This window comes from Mirounga leonina, unplaced genomic scaffold, assembly GCF_011800145.1.
Source record: "Mirounga leonina isolate KUSES-001 unplaced genomic scaffold, KU_Mleo_1.0 Mir_170, whole genome shotgun sequence".
Classification (NCBI taxonomy): domain Eukaryota; kingdom Metazoa; phylum Chordata; class Mammalia; order Carnivora; family Phocidae; genus Mirounga; species Mirounga leonina.
In genome coordinates, this window is record NW_023270433.1 from 42,361,372 (window position 1) to 42,382,006 (window position 20,635).

General features: G+C 35.1%; 1 protein-coding gene across 2 annotated transcripts in view; it reads right to left on the reverse strand.

Annotated features, from left to right (window-relative positions):
- Positions 1–20,635, reverse strand: part of IFT74 (intraflagellar transport 74) — an 89,497-nt gene that overhangs the window by 12,046 nt on the left and 56,816 nt on the right. Inside the window, exons 14-16 of one of the 2 annotated variants that reach the window (XM_035016528.1) lie at positions 9,687–9,740; positions 8,056–8,153; positions 7,108–7,234 (exon numbers count right to left, since the gene is read on the reverse strand). In XM_035016528.1, coding sequence (XP_034872419.1) covers positions 7,108–7,234; positions 8,056–8,153; positions 9,687–9,740 — 279 coding nt within the window. The remainder of the gene's footprint in view (positions 1–7,107; positions 7,235–8,055; positions 8,154–9,686; positions 9,741–20,635) is intronic. The other variant, XR_004681310.1, reaches the window with a different exon arrangement.

The window sequence follows — 20,635 nt, forward strand, 5'->3', positions numbered from 1 at the left end:
CATATGCAGCTAGAGAGCATACTGCTAAGCGAAATCAGTCAGAGAAAGACAAATACAGTATGATTTCACTCATATGTGAAATTTAAGAAAGGAAACAAATGAACAAAGGGGAAAAAAGAAGAGACAAACCAAGAAACAGACTCTTAACTATAGAGAACAAACTGATGGTTACCAGAGGGGAGGTGGGTAGGGGGATGGGCTAAATAGATGATGGAGATTAAAGAGTTTACTTACTGTGATGAACACTGAGTAATGTATAGAATTGCTGAATCACTATATTGCACACCTGAAACTAATATAACACTGTATGTTAACTATACTGGAATTAAAATAAAAAGCTTAATAAAAAGAAAAGAAAAAAGACTGTAAAGATAAATACCAAAATTTAATAATCATAAACTCTTGATAGTGAGACTGTATTTTATATTTTCTTATTTATCCTTTTCTGTATCTCCCAAATCCTCTATAATGAATACAAATAACAATAAGAAAACAATACTTAAAAAATATTCTGTTCTGATAGAATTATACAATATCTACCTTCTCTATTTCAGAGACTTAACATTGTGGTTCTGACTTTATTTTTTAATTTACTTTTAAATTTTTAAAAAAGATTTTTATTTACTTGAGAGAGAAAGAACGAGAGCACAGAGGGAGAGGGAGAAGTAGACTCCCTGCTGAGCAGAGAGCCCAACGCAGGGCTCAATCCCAGGACCTGGGATCACAACCCAAGCCTAAGGCAGATGCTTAACCAATGGAGCCACCCAGGTGTCCCAAAAAAGTTCTTTTTTAAAGTGAAAGAAAAGTAATGGAGGGAACCAATATTATTGAGTACCTGAAATGTGCCTGGCTTTACGTTATCTCTTCTACTTTTCTTAACAGCCTTAGGAGGTAAATGTTATATGATGAAACTGAAATTTAGAAAGGTAATTTTTTTTTTAAGATTTTATTTATTTATTTGACAGAGAGAGAGGGAGAGAGGCAGGCAGAGGGAGAAGGAGAAGCAGGCTCCCCACTGAGCAGAGAGCCTGACATGAGGTTCATCCCAGGACCCTGGGATCATAACCTGAGCTGAAGGCAGACACTTAACTGACTGAGCCACCCAGGAGCCCCATCAGAAAGGTCATTTGCCCAAGGTCACACAGCCAGTCAGGCTTTGGTGCTGAGTGATATTATTTTTTTTCTTTTTTTTGCTGAGTGATATTATCATGTTTATGAAAGGTTCATTTTTTTTAATGTTTTATTTATTTATTCATGAGAGTCAGAGAGAGAGAGAGAGAGGCAGAGGCAGAGGGAGAAGCAGGCTCCCCGCCTAGCAGGGAGCCTGATGTGGGATTCGATCCCAGGACCCTGGGACCATGACCTGAGCTGAAGGCAGATGCCCAACCATCTGAGCCACCCAGGCACCCTGAAAGGTTCATTTTTAAAACAGCAAATGTTAATGATTCAGAAAGATGCCTCAATGAGGAATAGTGAGCTATGAGAAAAGGAACAGTAACACTTGCTCAATTTTGCTATTCAGACTTCCCCAGGCATCATTCTTTGTTTTGCTTTTCTTATAGCTATCCAAGTAAAATGTGATTAGAGCAAACAAAAAAATGGATACTAAAATCGAGCTGAAATACATATATATATCATGCACATCCAGATGAAGGTATCTGAATTCAAACCTGCCTAAGCTAGTTTCCCCTCTCCTATGTTCCCAGGGCTAGGTATGACAATAATCCTAATATCCCAAACAGTTACTTGTTTGTATACAGAGGCATGTAGTGATACATTTTCATCCTTGAACACTTCGCTTTCACTTTACCTCTCTTTTAAAGTAGGGATATGAATAGCCTCATAAAAATACGGTGATATTTCAGAGTATTAAAAGCCAAATGTGAACATCTTTCTTTTATTAGTTAGAGATTTAGGGGTGAAAGATTTTTATAATAAAATAACAAAGTTTAATCTTATAGTGGGATGTATTATTCCCTGTACATATGTATTATTTTTCTCTGGCATTTTTCATTATTTTTTCTTTATGTTGCATTTTTGCAGTTTAACTATGATGGGCTTAGGTAAGGGATTTTTAGTATCAATCATGTTTGGGGTTCAATGAGCTTCTTATATCTGTAGAACTTGGTTTTTCATCAAATTTGGGAAATTTTCAGCCATTATTGTTTCTTCAACTATCTTTTCTCCCCTATTCTCTGTGCCTCCACTCCTTCTGGGACTCCAATTATATGTATGTCAGACTGCCTGAAACTGTCCCACAGATCATTTAGGTTCTACTCATTTTTATTTCTTCTCCAGATTATATTATTTTTATTGATCCTCAAGTTCACTGACTCTTCACTTGGTTCTCTTTTGTAATTTTTATTTTTCTGTGGGATTCTCCATCTGCTCATCTGTTATGATTTTATTTTCCTTTAAATCCTTAAATATGTTTCTAAACGCTTAAAGTCTTCTGTTAATTTCAACATCTGGATTATCTTAGGCTTAATGTTTATTAACTGTTTTTCCCCTTGATTCAATTTTCCTATAAATTTTTATAGTATAATTGACACTTTAAATGACATGTTGTAGAGATTCTGGATTATATTGTGCTCCTTTGAAAAGTGTTGACTTATAATGAGCAATAAACTTTGCTGAACTAAAACCCTAAACTTTTCTCCTTTGGAGTAGGCAGTATGTAAAATCTCTGTACTCAGTTCTTTCAACTTCTAACTGCTGCTTTTTTCTAGGGCCCCTAAAGTTTACCCAAATGCTTACATAGTTCACTAGTCAGATTAGGATCTGAATAGAGTTTATGCATGGATTTTGGCACTTTGTTGCCCTCTTACCATGATGTCTCCCTCTATGTGGGGAAGGCATTAAGTTGGTTTCTTCATATAAAATTTAGCAAAATTTACTTGGAATTGAGTTTTATTATCTATACAGATTCTCTAATGGGAAAATCAAATACAAAGCTGCTATTAAACCTTCTTCTTCTACCTATGAAACCAGAGAGATTATGGATTAAAATATAGGTGGAAGGTAACATTACAGTAAAAATATCATGTTCAAAATTGAATGACTCTCTCTGTATAACAATTATCATAGAGCATAAACTATCAAATAGTTTTTTTAAGCCTTCAAAAGACAGTGATTTAAGAAAGGAAGTTTTTCCCAACCAAATTGAAATTGGTATAATTAAACTTGAGCATTTCCTTTTGTCCCTTGAAGAGTCTTAAAATCCAAACATACTGACATATATGTTATAAAAAAACATATGGATATATGGACTTAAATGTTTTGAGTGTGTTTTGTTGGATTCATATCTCAACTAGGGTTGAAAACAATTAAAATGAAAATCAAAGTGCTAAATCAAAGTCACTGAGGCTTATGGTGTTTCAATGCTCCAAAAAGAAAATGTATGTAGCTTGTATATTTTGACTGTTCAGTGAAATGTTATTGAACTCTAACTGAAGTTTAATTTGAAGATCTATTAGGGACATACATTTAGGAGCTATACAAACTGCTTTTCCTAGAGAAAGGGAGAAAATGGTTGGTTGGTATAGGGTAAAGTTTATCTTCCTTTAACAGCAGGTCCCCTTGAAAAGCTAAAAACTTCTCCAAGGGAAGAGACAGGAAGAGGATGCAGACTAGTTCCTTCTGATATGCTATGAAGTTGCAAAGTTTACTAAGCAGTGTGTACATAGTAGCAAAATCTCAGAAGGAACCACTTTGACATGGGGAAATGTTTCTGAAATATTCTGCCATCAGTGCATTTGTTTATTCCCTGGAGTTTCCTTTCCAAAAATATAAATAAAAACTATTGCTGACAGATTCCTTGCCTCTTTACTCATGCATTACACCAGTGTTTTGCAATCTCTTTTTTCCCCATTATTGTCCCCCCAAGGAGTCTTCTGTAGACTATTTTTTTGCTAATCACCACCCTCCCATGAAACTTGTACAGTGACCCTTTTGGGGGGCCACAAACCATTATATTCAAGATTTTTTTACTCTCCCTCCAAGAAATAATTTTGTCCCTTTGGGAATAATATTGGCTCATTAAGAAACAGAGTACACGAAGAAAATCAACCCTACACAACCCTGATTTTCCTGATTTTAATTTTTAATTTAATTTTTAATTATATAGAATTGTTTTTAATTATATAGAATTATATAAAGTCTATATAAGTTCTATATAATTTCCAATTATAAATGCAAGAGCCAAAGGGAGGCAATTCACAAGTGGGAATGTAAAATTCATTATCTCTGAAAGGTGAACAAGGATAGTATAGACTTTTTCTTTTTTTTTTTTAAGATTTTATTTATTTATTTGACAGAGAGAGAGACAGCGAGAGAGGGAACACAAGCAGGAGGAGTGGGAGTGGGAGAGGGAGAAGCAGGCTGCCCTCTGAGCAGGGAGCCGGATGCAGGGCTCGATCCCAGGACTCTGGGATCATGACCTGAGCCGAAGGCAGTTATAACCTGAGCAGAAGGCAGACGCTTAACCGACTGAGCCACCCAGGCGCCCCGAATAGTATAGACTTCTTATGGTGACTTCTAGATACAAGAAAATGTTGATGGGGAATGGTGTTAAGGAAAGAGAGGGAAAATAATTTATATGCTTGGTTTAAATTAACACTTAAAAATAACTGAGTGAATGAAATTAATCGTAAGGGCCAGAAAATTCAAACCTTAATAAAGAAAATTTTCAGTAAAACCCTTATCATAGTAATAAACTCGAATAAAATTAAAGCCAGTTCTCATTCTTTTCAACCCTACATCACTGGAGAAAATATAATGACTAGTTTTTAAAAGCAAATGTAAACACAAAGTATAAAAGTATGAAAGGATCAAAGTCCTTATAATTGAATTCATTTCCTGGTATTGATATTTACTTTTTAAAAAATGTGTTTCTTAACAGTCATTATACAAAGACAGCTTAAAGGAGGCAAAAACTTTAAATTGAAATTGACTTTAGATAAATGAAAACCTTAAAACTACCATCTAAAACACAAAACAGAGATTTCCTAGATGGAATAATTAAAGATAAAATTCTTTGGCTTATAGAAAGAAGAAAATAAAGATGTAAAAATACTCATATCTGAAAAGATCTCAAAGAGATATTTGCACACCCATGTTCATTACAGCATGAATCACAATAACCGAGAGGTAAAAACAACCTAAATGTCATCAATGAATGAATAAAAAGTGTAATACATACATTCTATAGAATATTATTCAGCCTTTAAAAAAAGGAAATCCTGTCACATGTTATAACACTGATGAACCTCGAGGACATTATGGTAAGTAAAATATCCATTCACAAAAAGACAAATATTGCATGACTTCACTTATAAGAGGTACTCAGAGTAGTCAAACTCATAGAAACAAAGTAGAATGTGGTTAGCAGAGGACGGGGATGAGAGGGAAATGGACAGTTGTTCAATGGGTAGAAGTTTCAGTTTTGCAAGATGAAAAAGTTCTAGACATCTGTTGCTCAACACTGTACTTATGGTTAATGGTTAAGATGATATATTTTATGTTATGTGTTTTTTATTACAATTAAAAAAATTCTGATAGTCAAACCAATAAATCAAATTCAGAACATACCTTCTCTAGTTTCTTCGCATATAATTCAGATATACAAATAAAACTACAGCAAACAAACTCTAAATAAATCTGGGCAGATAAAATATACTTTAATGTATAAAATAACTACTATCCACCTATATCATCAACCTAAATTCAACTGTATATTGATAACATTCAGCATACTTTTATAGGTCTATAATCCTTATATAAAACTCCCAGGTAACTCCATTTTAGAATGCAGAATTCTTCAGATTTTAGAAAAGTAACATAGCACATATATTATAATATAACTCCCACAGCAGGGGTTAGGGCAGCATCCTGTCATCAAGTACATAACTATTTCTGCAGCAAAAATTATGAACAGTCACATTAGGTAGGATAATTAAAGACTATAAATAGCCTCATGTCAGTTCAGGTCAGGTCAGGTTTTGCTGCCAGGAGCTTTTTAGATTTTGGGATTCCAGATAAATAAATATTGTGGGTCCATTATTCCAATTAAAGAATCTCAACATTTTTAAGTTAGCAAATATTAATTCTTTATTCCTCATAATTTCACTAACTGCCAGTGTAATTCCAGGTAGGAAAAAAAAAACCATGGCTAATTCAAAGTCACCACACACCAGCATAAAAAACACCCATAGTTAGAAACCATCAGTTCAAGAACCAAAGATTCTACACAAATTTTGACTTTATCCTAAATTCTTTTTTTTGAGTGTAGTTGACACACTATCCTAAACTCTTTAAGCTCTATTTTGTGTATTTGTTTTTAATCTCTATCTGCACTGTCCAAATGACAGTTATTAGCTACATTCGGCTTTTGAACAGTTGACTGTCTAGTCTCAAGTTGAGATGGACTGTAACTGCAAAATCTCACTGATCATTTTTGTACTGATTACATGTTTAAACAATAATCTTTTGGATAAACTAATTAAACAAAAGTATATTATTAAAATTCACCTGTCTGTTTACTTTTATAACCTACCTACTAGGAAATTGGAAATTATATATGTGGCTGGCATTACATTTCTACTGTAGAGTGTTGCTCTGGTATCATGTCAGTTATAATGGCTGAAACTAATTATAATTAAAATATTACTTCCTCGAGGATTCCTCTCCTAACTACCCAAGACTGGGGTGGATAGGAACCCAATGTAATTCTGTTACTCCTTATCCTTCTATCATAGTACTGTTTCATTATATTTTAGTTGATTTTTGTCATTATCCCACCAGGCTGAAAGTTCCTTGAGGAAAGAGACTGGATTTTTTTTTTTTTAATCTCTGTGTACCTACGTTATAGCACAAGCATAGAGCAAGCATTCAGTAAATGTTAAAAACGAATCAGAATGTCCCAATGAAATACTATTAAGTTGATGTGAAAAGTCACACAAAATTCTGAGGCTATAAAAGACTAGAGCAATAAGCAATCATAAATTATATTCTCAGCCTTTCAAAAATATCAACTAAAATACCATTAAATTTTTAAAGTTTCAATTTGTTACAGGAAAAAACAGGATATTAAAATCTATGTTTTCTCACCTGAAGTCAAATTCCTAGCTGTACTTTGTGATTTCTGCATTTCCGTAGATTTAAAATTGAGATCATCCTGCATCATCTTCAGCTCTTGATTGGTGATAGAAGAGATCTGTTTCATACGATTTATATTCTGTATTTGTAGAGAAATAAAAATGGAAAAAATTCAACTGATTTGATTCTCCAAGAAAACTCTTGGAAAACACTGCTAAACAACTAGATGTTCTGTATCGGTATTCTTTTTTGAAATACATTATTTATCATGTATGTTTAGAAAAATATAGTGAGATTAAAAGTCAGGTTTTTGCAATAAGGAGACTAAATTAAAGCTAATGTAAAAGAAACAATTCTGAATTTTATCTCACTGTAGAAGAAATTCAAATACACTATTTTAAGAACTGCTTGGAGTCTTAAGACACACAGAATATTTAAAAGAGACTGCACATTTTTCCTTCTATTCCACCACTCATTAGTAGCTGCTCAACAAACATTTTTTTATGAATCAAGATATTCCTTGATAACCTATACTCTTGTAGGTTCTTACAAGAAAAGAATCCCTTCTATTCATAATACAAATGATTGTGTAAAAATGTATCAACATTTTCCATTAGAACATCTAGACTTTGAAGTTTCTGTGCAAACGTTACTTCTCCAAGTTCAGATACGTCAACAATGGAAGAAAATCATAATAATTACTCTGAATTGGCCCCTTACCTACGCTAAAAATTGACATTATACATATCTCATCCTTTTCCCCTATCATCCATAGATGAATTTTGCTAGAAATACAAAAATTAATAGCTTAAAGAAATAAAACAATAAGCAAGGGGATTTAAAGGAAACAGATTAAATGAACAGATGCAATAGTGAACCACTGCATTTCTTTGAGCTGTATTTGGAAAGGTAATCACAGTAAAAATAATGAGGACGCTAAGACAGGTACATGGCACTTACTCGACTACCATGCTCCAAAAGTGCAACAATGCTGGCTTCTATCTGTGCCTTCCTTTCCAGTTCCTGATTCTTAGTTTCATCAAAAGTCTCAATAAAAGCTGCAGATGCAAAATATGATGAGAGGCTACGGTTAATATAGTTAACACTATATAAGTTCTGATCTATAGATCTTAGTACTTTCTAGAAATTCAAAGCAAATTTTCAATTATTACTATGTAATCTTTTATTAACCCAAGGGTAATTAAATTACTCAATAAGAATATTTCTACATACTTTCCAGCTTTTAAAGCTTAATAGTTATGATCTTAATACAAATAAACTAAAGGTTAAAAATTTGGGCTCAGAAGTAACAGCTGATATTAAGGAGAACATAAAAAAATCTGTTTTTACAGGTCTCCTTGATATATCTATAATTATTCATACTTACAATTAGCCACTAATTTTAATATGGAAAATAGTTGCTAATCTGAAAATGAGTATTTTCTTTAAAATGTTGCATTAATCTCAACTAAGTAAATTAAATAATTTATTCACATTATAAATATTCTAAGAAATCTTCCTTTCTCTTGTCTAATACAGAATCAGTACGTAATTTACTCTTTTTCATATTCTTAAGGTATTTCTATGGCTCTTTCAAAAATAAAAACTTACAGTTAAAATAACTTTACTGTTAGCAAGAAACAACGAATTAATTTTGAGATAATTTTTGGTACTTGCTGAGTTTTTTTTTTTTTAATATTTTATTTATTTATTTGAGGGAGAGAGACAGCGAGAGAGGGAACACAAGCAGGGGCAGAGGCAGAGGGAGAAGCAGGCTTCCCGCTGAGCAGGGAGCCCGACGTGGGGCTCGATCCCAGGACCCCAGGATCACGACCTGAGCCGAAGGCAGACGGTTAACGAATGAGCCACCCAGGTGCCCCAAGTATTTGCTGAGATTTTAAAGAAATCTTGGGATATTGTTAAATCAGAGTTGGCAATTACTACTTTATGGCATGCTTCTATGAAGGTAACAATTAACATTGGACCAATAAAACTTTACATTCTAGCAAAAATGATTATTAAAAAGGGAAACCAGTAACAGATAATAAAGATCAATTTTTTAAAATTTATGAATGTACAACACAATTAAGTTTAAGTGAAGCTCTACTTACAAAGTTAAGATTTTTAAAAAGTAAATGAGAAGCTGCAACAGAAGGCTACTAAAAGCTACAGTCAGTAACAGAACCAAGTAGCAAGATCTGGTAAAGGCTGATAAATAATGAGAGGAAGTATTATGAAAAGCTAAAAAAAAAGGCAAAAGATACTAAAGATGAATACAGTGAAGCAGGAAAAAGAGAACATTCAACATTCAATCAGTAAGTGGTCTCTATACAAACAATAAATGTAAGTACTAGCTTTAGAATCTATCCCTAGCACAAAACTACTCATACACACACAAACGTGCAAAATCTTTTTAAAATTCTCTACCCATTCCTAAATTATGCTAGATATTAATTCTTCAAGGCAAATACTTTGAATGTCCATACTTCTGCATTTATTATTAGCCACTGTATCTTCCCAAAATGAAATCTCTGATTTGGTATACATGAACAAATACCTGAGAATATTTTCATATCAGTAAGGTCACTTACTGTCCATATTTTCCTCTCGTTTTTTTAGTTCCTTGTACTTCTGATTCATTTCGCCTATAAGAGATACAAAATATAACATCAATTTCAAAAACTCCAGACATAGTGCTCTAAATGTAAAATATTTCTTAGGTTTTTCTATATACCAATAGTTATTGAATATTCAATATTTTCAATTCAGTGAAATTTTTTTAATTAACATACAATCTTTTAAAACAACTATGTATGTATGTTTGATAATTCGGAAAAAATCTCCTGACTGGAAAAGACTAAATGCTTTCCAATGGTTCTCTATTTCAGTCCCAACTTGGACCCACTCAACCTGCACATGAACACTACTGGTGATGGGAAACATAAGCTCCCCAAAAAGTTCATTCCCATCTTTGAATAACTCACAACAGCAGGCAAAATAGCAAAGTAACCTCCCTCACAGACCTTAAAGTCTACGAAGACTGAACAAGCAATTAGAATTGCTATCGTATGCAAAAGGGTGCTGTAAGAGCACAAAGACAACTTATCTAGTTAAGGAATTTCCAGGAATTTTCTCTAAGGAAGTAATAGTTAAGCTAAATTATAAAGAACAAATGAATAGGAGTTACCTGGTTGAAACAGAGAAGAGGTTCAAAGTCAAAGCATTGCAAGTAGGGAAACCCAAAAGTGAGGATGAGTATGGCAGCACAAGGAACTGAAAGAGTGGTATGGCTGAGGCAGAGAATGTGAAGTGAAAAAGTGGCACAAAGAGGAGGCAAATGATGAGAGACCTTATAAGACACATATTATAAAAGTTTGGACAATGTAAGGACAATGGTAAAACTACTGAAGAATTTTAAGCAGGGGAATAAAATGATCAATTTGCATTTCTGAAAAATATTTCTGGTTGAATGAATAAAAGGCAAGTAATACTGGAGGCAATATGACCAGTTAGGAGGTTGTCACAGTAAGCCAGGTAAAAGATGAAGGTTTCTTGGAGTAGAGCAGTGGCAATTAGGATGGAAAGTAGATTTTCAATCCAGTCACTTAAGAGCCAGAGTAAATAGATTTTGTATAACTCTCAGGTTTCTGGCTTGGGCAACTGAAGACATGGTAGTATAATTAACCAAAAAGAGAAGCAAGTTTAGGAACAAGTTGCTTACAACAGGTTTGGACATGTTGCATTTAATATATGTGGAAGACATGTTAAAAGGGCAAAAATCCAAGACCCTGACAAATGGATGAAGCTGGACACTTTAGCAGCATAAAGGGGCCATTAACAGAGGTAGATCGTGATTATTCTATAACAAAAGGATTTTCCGTGTAACAAAAACTGAGTTTTGGAAGGACACCACTATTTCCCTAGACTAGTGAGACCCTGTGTTCTCAGGGTCCCAGGTAGAGAAAGCAGAATAAATTTGCGCTTGCAACAACCTGTAATTTCTTTATCTAAGTCAGTCAATTTTTAGCATTCTGGAAAAACTAAGGAACCTTATTAAGATGATGCCCAGTAAGGATGGAGAGAATAACAGACTTGAGATTCCTAAGGTGGTTCCTGATAAGAAGCTGCGCATTTAGAAGAACTTGAAGGGTTCAAAAAAAAAAAAAAAAATCAGGGGAGCCAAAAGTTACAGTGCAGAGGTTAAAATGCAACGGTCAGCCTGTATTCTGTATAAACTCCTATGCAGTTTTTTCAAGTACTGGCTAAAGTTAGGAAGTAGAGTAAGACAGTTGGGATAGAGCCTCGAATTACATGGAGGCATGGACTTTGTTATTAATAACAAATTTGTATATGATTAAGTTTTTTCAAAAATAGATTACAGACAAATTAAAATTATGTCACCATTCACACTCACTTTATGGCAATAGTTTTTGAGTGAGAAACAAAGAATTAGAGCTGGAATACCCTCCATAGGAGGGTAATATGCATGGAAATGTTATACAACGTATGTGAAGTAGCAGAAAAGCTAGTTTCTGCTGAACCTGCCACATCCTAGGTTTCTAAGAACGTCCTGGTTGTCTGAGAAGTCCCACTCTTCAGAGATTGGTTAGGCATTAAGGGATTAGGAGGAAGGTCTGCATCCTAGGCTTTATAAAAATTTAACTACCATCTTATCTCTTTCTTCTTACAAACTTAAAAGAATCTCCTGTACATGCTTTTTAAAGTTCTTCATCTTGCTATCAGACCTCAAGATACTGTAATGAGGCTTCTCCTTCTGCCATCCCAATGAAATTTCTCTCAGTAAGATTATGACTCCTTAATTATCAAATCCAAGGGGCAGTTCCCAGTTATTTCACCCTGCAACATCTGACACTATTGATACATTCTTCCTTCTTTTCAAATCTTTTCCTTATGTATTTTTGTTGTTGGGGTGGGAACTTCTTTGGTTTTTCTTACTCTCAGATCATTCCTTATGTCTTCTCTCATGGCTTTCCCTTTCTTCTACATTTAAATTCTGGTTTCTGCTTTTAGTTGACTTCTAATACTACATTATTTGACCTTTTCCCTAATTTTCTGATTATTTTATCCAACTGCTTACTAGATACATTCATGTGGGTATCTTTCAGGACATCCTAATAGTAAATTCATAATTAAACTCATCAGTCTTCCCTTTCAAAGTCTGCACCTCTCCGTATTCCCCATTATATTTAGAAGTCCTTGGCCACAGACTTATCAACCAAGTCAGAAACCTGGGAGAATATTCCTTTCTTCTCTTCTCAAATCCATGTTCTTAACTGTCATCAGATTGAGCTAGAAGACATATCTGGTCAATGTCTCCAGCTACACGGCTGGCCAGCTGGATTAGATAGGACAGAGATCTCATATATCTTAGTAGATTCCCAAGCTTCATAAAACCTCTTCCCATATCACTGTTGCTAAGAGGAAAAGAGATCAGGGAACTAGTGAACTCCTCTAGTTTACGATTTCTCAGTTGGAGGATTCATATCTGAGCGGCCCATGAGAAGCAATGTACAGATGTGGACAGTCCTAAGTTAAGGTAAAATACAGGAGTTATTACCAAATCTATTCTTAGATTTACTCTCATAGGAGAGGACAAGATCATATACTGGGGATGCTAATCAGTATGTCACACTGGAGGTGCAAAAGCAGGTAAGTGAAAGGGTCTAAAGTAGTAAGATCAAGGAGACCAAAGGAGAAGGAAGAGGGCACATTGATAAAATAAGGGTTATTTTAGAGCTGTCCCCAAATTCTTAACATTTGATCTAATTATAGTTCTACATAATTTATTTATTCCAAATTTACTGAATGCCTGCTATGTGCCAGATACTGTAGTAGGTGCTGGGGAAATCAAAATGAACAAGATAGTTACAACTCTATCCTAGAGGAGCTTACAAATTATTAGATGTACCAAACCAAAAGTTACAATGGAACATAAGTGCTCTAAATGAGGTATGTATGAAGTCCAATAATAAGCAGATAGGTGAAAGACTTCAGCAGGTTCTTATATAGAGAAAAATATTTATCAGGAAGGCACTCTAACAGGTAATGTAGGAATTACAGAGATGAAGAGGACCTTTGCCTTCAAGACATTTATACTCTACAATACAAGTACCCCCAAATTATAAACTATAAATTCAGGCTTTTTTCCCTCACATGGAGGAAAAAAGAAATGGGTATGGACTATTACAAAAGACTTGGAAAACTGTAGAGAGGATATCATTGTTTTCTGATGCTCTCTGCCATAGAAAGATAGTGGAGTAAGGGAGATATGCTTTTCTTGCACTACCAAGGGACTGAGGAGCATCACAGCCTCCTTTGTCCTCACTGCCAGTTCATCTGACTCTTCTCCACCATCCAGTGTTCCCTTGATTCTAGGCTTTCAGAGCTATCTTAACTTTTATATTCTGAGAAGTAGTTCTGCCCCTGAAGAAGGTCTGAGTACCATTTTTCCCCCATCTTCTATCTTGATTAATATATAAAAAGCCATATGCTAATGACTCTTCTGGCCTCAAGCTCCCCAAACTGGCAGGCCTACTGATTTTGGAGGTGAAAGCGCAGCAAACAGAAAATAAAATTAGAGAAGGGGGCCAAGAATAAAACCCCAAAGGACTTCTGCATATCCAAATTCTTCCTATCTAGCACTTGGGGTCCTTCTGAGGCAAGCTAAGTCTCCCCAGTGCCTTTGAGTGTTCGATACCTTTGAATGTTCCTTATGTGACATGGTTTTAGTCTCTACCATTCTGCTCATTCTACTCTTAGTGAGTTCCAGTTCTTCTTTATCCCTTTTAAAGTATAATGCCAAGGGGTGCCTGGGTGGCTCAGTCAGTTAAGCGTCCAACGCTTGATTTTGGCTCAGGTCATCTCAGGGCCATGAGACTGGGCTCTGTGCTGGGTGTGGAGCCTACTTAAGATTCTCTCCCTCTGCCCCCTACAAGAAAGGGGAGGGGAGCGGTGGGGAGCGGAGGGGAAAGGGAAGGGGAAGGAGAAGGGGGAAGGGGAAAGGGGGAAGGGGGAGGGGAAGGGGAAAGGGAAGGGAAGGGAAGGGAAGGGAAGGGAAGGGAAGGAAAGGAAAGGAAAGGAAAAGAAAGAATAATGCCAAGAAATTTAGGATTCGAAACTATCACTTCCCACGTCTATATATTCATCTTTCTGTTAATGCAACCTAGGATTTCAGCTGTTTTGGAGGCTGTATCACATTAATTCATACTGAGTTACAGTTTAAATCTCCGCTAACATTTTCACATATTTTAGTAAGCCAGGACACTTTCTCCTTCCCCTTCCTACTTCGATTTTAATCAGTTTGGGGTTCCTATTAAATTCCATCTTTTTATATTCAGTTTCTCTCTCCCACCTACTTTTCACCTGTCATTAGAGCAGTAAGTAATAAACAAGCATATCAAACTGGTATGTTAAAACGAGTCCATATAAGTTTAATGTTTTAAGCTACCTTTTGGCTTCAGGCTTCATCCAACTTATCAACCACACATTCTCTGCAAAATGTTTTAAATTTTGGCAGGCAAGTTTCTTTACAGCTATGCAGACCAAGTCTGATAATATTATTTCTACACACTGGAAGCACTTTAAAAATACATAATAAAAATTCTCTAAATATGTAAAAGTTGAAATTATTGCTAAAAGCCTCACCATACAAAGAAAAAAAAAAGGATCATGAAGACATTTGTTTTAACAGAGTAATGTCAATAAAACTGGATGGTATAATAAGTAGTCCATGGAATGTACTAAACACAATGTAACTTCTTAATTATTTCCTAAAGCAGTGGTTATAAACTTTAGCATGCATCAGAATCAAAAGGAGAGGTTGCTGAAACACAAACTGCTAAACCCTAAACCTAGCATTTCACACTCAGCAGGTATGAGGTGGAGCTCAAGATTTTGTTACAGATGGTGCTCATGCACCCGATCTGGAAATAATACCATCATTCTAATGAAAAATACAAAATGTAGTTTAACCAATCTTCAAATTGAACAATAAGCAAAGATTCATTCTTCTTCATTTAATGTATATTGAATCTCTATAGAATGGCAATGTATAAATGCCATTTGACATCTCAGATACCAGAATATAAACCACTTGGAAACTGAATCGATTATTTTATATATCCTGGGGAAAATACTTTCTAAAATATGTTTTGCAAAAATCTCCAGGAAAGTTATTCAAGTTTCAGTTTATAAATTAATAGCCTTAATAATAACAGCTAATAACTAACACTATATGCATTATTATCGTGGTATGCTATTCTCAGTCTCACACATACACACACACACAAAACCTCATTCATCTAATCTGCACAGTGACCCTAAGTAGTAGGAAGGTACTGTTATCATCTCCATTTTAAAAATGAAAGAACTAGGGGCGCCTCAGTGGCTCAGTCAGTTGAGCAGCTGGCTCTTGATTTTGGCTCAGGTCATGATCTCGGGGTCATGAGTTTGAACCCCAAGTCCGGCTCTGTGCTGAGCATGGAGGCTGCATGAGATTCTTTCTCTCCCTCTGCCCCTCCCCTACTCACACACGTGCTCTCTCTCTCTAATAAATAAATAAATCTTTAAAAAAATAAAAATGAAGAAACTAAAAAAGTAATAGAAAATAAAAATGAAGAAACTAAGGTATTAAAAAGTCAAATAGTATTCCAAGATCAGCCAGTAAAACAGCACAGCTCAGATTTGAATCTAGTCATTCTGGTTGTAGAACCTGTGCTCTTCAATAAAACTATCCTGTCTTTATAAATTCCATATTACCTGACATATGCAAAGAATGAAGGCTTCTAAACTAGGCCATGGAACCCTAAGTATGAAAAAGTATTCTATAGACAAACCTAAGAAAAATGTTTTACCTTTTTATTACTCTTCAAAGAAGCATATAAATTATGGAGTAAATTACAATGACTTTATACAGAGTTTAGGACAGTAATACAATGATTCTATAGCACTTCACATGTATTTCTGTCATGATACATATTTATCACATTGTAGCAATTAGATATCTAGATGTCTGATACCAACAATCACATATTTGGTTTTACAATCTAATCCATCCTTGGAAAGATACTCTACTCTAAAAATGAAGGAATAATTAGTAGTGAGTAACAATGCCCAAAAATCCTTCTTGAGAGGCAAGTGCTTAAAAATAAAAGATACTTTTTAAAAAATGTGACCGTACTTTTTCAACTGTATTGGTCAAGCCTGGTCCGTGTAAGTAGACATCCAGAAAACTAGCCCCACCTTGTGGATCACAGTAGTACTACAAATGCAGGCCTTTAGGAACAGTGAACTGTCAAAGTGTATATTCTCTGACCTCTACCTCTGAAACCAATAATACATTATATGTTAATTAGTTGAATTTAAATAAAAAAAAAACCACCCAAACTGTATATTCTCTTGACTGACAAAAATTAAGAAATTTATAAATAACATTGGTGAGGAAGCATTTTCACATACTGCTGTTGGTTGTATAAAATGGCACAACTTTTTCTGGAAGAAATTAGCAAAAATAATAAAAATTGTAAACATAAGTAACATTCTACTCATAATTTCACTTCTAGAAATTTATCCTATAGAAATATGCAAGTTAAAAAACATGTATGCAACAAGGTTATTTATGGAACATTATTTTGGTAGTGAAAAATTAGAAACTACCTAAATGTCAATGTGGATACAGTGAATACTATTTAACCATAACAATAACAAAGATGATAATGGCAGCTAACAGTTGTTGGGAGTAATAAATATGTGCCAGGCACCATTCTTGGTCTGGCTTTAAAACCCTGACACTGACCATTATTTCTAAAATGAAGTATATACCCTCATATGGAAGAATGTACATTAAATATAGTTAAATGAAAGACTCAGCCTCAGAGGAATTATATATTACTCCATCTTAAAATACATATGCTTATATATGAACAGAAAAAGTCTAAAATGCTATAAACATAAAATTGTAAATAATTTAAAAGACTGGGATGACTCTAAAGACTGGGATGACTATGAGGAAAAAGGAGATGACTTTTCAGACACTTTTGTATTGCTTGAATTTTTCACATTGAGTACATACCACATTTTTATATTAAAAGCACACAATTTTAAAAAATAAAGTAACTGGAGTCTTTAAGGGAAAAAAAATATTTTAAAGATTTTATTTATTTATTGAGAGAGAGAGAGTGCAGAGGGAGAAGCAGAGTCCCTGCTGAGCAGGGAGCCTGATGTGGGGCTCGATCCCAGGACCCTGGGATCATGACCTGAGTCGAAGGCAGATGCTTAACCTACTGAGCCAACCAGGCGTCCTGGAAATTTTTTTTTAAAACAGGAAGGGATAACCTCCTATATGCTAAGGTTAATTGCACAGTTAATGAAAGCATGAGAATGGTCACACACACACACACATCCCCCATAAAATGAAGCATACTCAGGTGATTAAAACTCTATAGAAATTCTGGGGGCACATGGGTGGCTCAGTCGTTAAGTGTCTGCCTTCGGCTCAGGTCATGATCCCAGGGTCCTGGGATTGAGCCCTGCATCAGGCTCCCTGCTCAGCGGGAAGCCTGCTTCTTCCTCTCCCACTCCCCCTGCTTGTGTTCCCTCTCTCGCTGTCTCTCTTTCTCTGTCAAATAAATAAATAAAATCTTTTTAAAAAACTCTAGAAATTCTAAGTAAAGTTTATAAAACTTATAAAACTGGTAATTTCTTGATAAAGATGGCAAATTGAATATGCACAGTTAATTCTAATCCTCTCCCAAACTCAACTAAAACTATAGTAAAAAGAATTTTTAAAGGTAAAACTCCCAGCAATAAGGAAAATTAAAAAAGAAAATAATAGAAATAAAATTTCAAAAGCTGTAAGCAGATAGACAAGTGGCAACTAACTGAGCAGACTAGAGAAAGCCTAAACCTAAGCCAACGTCGGGTAAAGCTGAGAACCAACCCAATTTCAAAAGTTTCAGAATTTTGCATAGAAGACTGATCACTTATTTTGTGCTCCTACTCCGTGTTTTTGTCATGTTTTAAAACAGTAACACTCTTCTTTTTAGAATTTAATGTAATATAGTGAAGAATAAAGTAAGGATCTGACTTAAGTGGACTAAGAAACATTACCTACTTTGAGGAAGCTTCAATATGAGATATATAAACTCTCAAGTATTAATTTCTGGAGAGAATAAAAAATTTCTAAGTCAACAATTACAAAAACAAATTACTTGGCTACATGTCAGAAGTAAACCTTGAAGTAAAAGGATCCTTATTTGAAAGGATATCCTGTTTAAATGAGAATACAGGCTACTATTATCTATTTTTTGTTTTTTTTTTCTTTACCCAGAACAATAGTGCTTTTTCCATAACTTTCTCTTTTTCATTCAGAAGCAATATTTTTTCAGTTTTTATTTAAATTCCAGTTAGCATACATTGTAATATTAGTTTCAGGTATATAATCTGGTGATTCATCACCTACATACAACACCCAGTGCTCATCTGAACAAGTGAACTCATTAATATCCATCACCCATTTAACACATCCCCCCCCCCACGCCTCCAGGAAACCTCCGTTTATTCTCTATAGTTAAGAGTCTGTTTTCTAGTTTGCTTCTCTTTTTTCCCCCTCTAGGTTCATCTGTTTTATTTCTTAAATTCCACATATGAGTGAAATCATACAATGTTTGTCTTTTTCTGAGGGACTTATTTCACTTGGCATAATACTCTCTAGTTTCATCCACGTCATTACAAATGGTAAGATTTCATTCATTTTTATGGCTGAGTAATATTCCATTGTGTATAAATATACCACATTTTCTTTATCCATTCATCAGATGATGGGACATTTGGGCTCTTTCCATAATTTGGCTATTGTTGATAATGCTACTATAAACATCGGGGTTCATGTGCCCCTTTGAAACAGTGTTTTGGTATCCTTTGGGTAAATACCTAGTAGTGCAATTGCTGGATCATAGGGTAGTTCTATTTTTAACTTTCTGAGGAACTTCCATACTGTTTTTCAGAGTGGCTGCACCAGTTTGCATTCCCACCAACAGTGCAAGAAGGTTCCCCTTTCTCTGCATCTTTGCCAATCTGTTGTTTCCTGTGTTGTTAATTTTAGCCATTCTCTGACAGGTGTGGGTAGTATCTCATTGTAGTTTTGATATGTACTTCCCTGATGAGTGATGTTGAGCATCTTTCCATGTGTCTGTTAGCCAGCTCTATATCTTCTTTGGAAAAATGTCTATTCATTTCTTCTGTCCACTTCTTAACTGGAATATTTGGTTTTGGGGGTACTGAGTTGATTGAGTTCTTTACAGATTTTGGATACTAACCCTTTATCAGACATGTCATTTGCAAATATCTTCTCCCATTCTGAAGGCTGCCTTTTAGTTTTGTTGATTATTTCCTTCACTGTGCAGAAGCTTTTTATCTTGATTAAGTCCCAACAGTTCATTTTTGCATTTATTTCCCTTGCCCCAGAAGACATATCTTGTAAGAAGTTACTATACAACAGCGAAAATGTGGAAAGAGCCAAGATGTCCATCGACAGATGAGTGGATAAAGAAGATGTGGTATATATTATACACAATGGAATATTATGCAGCCATTAAAAGGAATGAGATCTTGCCATTTGCAACGTGGATGGAACTGGAGGGTATTATGCTGAGCGAAATAAGTCAATCAGAGAAAGACATGTATCATTTGACCTCACTGATATGAGGAATTCTTAATCTCAGGAAACAAACTGAGGGTTGCTGGAGTGGTGGGGGGTGGGAGGGATGGGGTGGCTGGATGATAGACATTGGGGAGGGTATGTGCTCTGGTGAGCGCTGTGAATTGTGTGAGACTGTTGAATCACAGACCTGTACCTCTGAAACAAGTAATACATTATATGTTAAAAAGAAAAAAAAAAAAAGAAGATAGCAGGAGGGGAAAAACGAAGGGGGGATTTGTCTGTTAGCCATTTGTATGTCTTCTTCAGATAAGTGTCTTTTCATATCTTCTGCCCATTTTTTGACTTATTTGTTTTTTGGGTGTTGAGTTTGAGAAGTTCTTTATAGATCTTGGATACGAGCCCTTTATCTGTAGTGTCATTTGCAAATATCTTCTCCTATTCTCTGGGTTGCCTCTTTGTTTTGTTGACTGTTTCCTTTGCTGTGCAGAAGCTCTTTATCTTGATGAAGTCCCAAAAGTTCATTTTTGCTTTTGTTTCACTAGCTTTTGGAGATGTATCATCATTAGCCATCAGGGAAATTCGAATTAAAACCACATTGAGATACCACCTTACACCAGTTAGAATGGCAAAAATGGTCAGGGAAAGAAACAACAAATGTTGGAGAGGTTGTGGAGAAAGGAGAACCCTCTTACACTGTTGGTGGGAATGCAACTTGGTACAGCCACTTTGGAAAACAGTGTGGAGGTTCCTCAAAAATTTAAAAATAGAGCTACCCTATGACCCAGCAATTGCACTCCTGGGTATTTACCCCAAAGACACAGTTGTAGTGAAAAGAAGGGCCCTATGCACCCCAATGTTCAT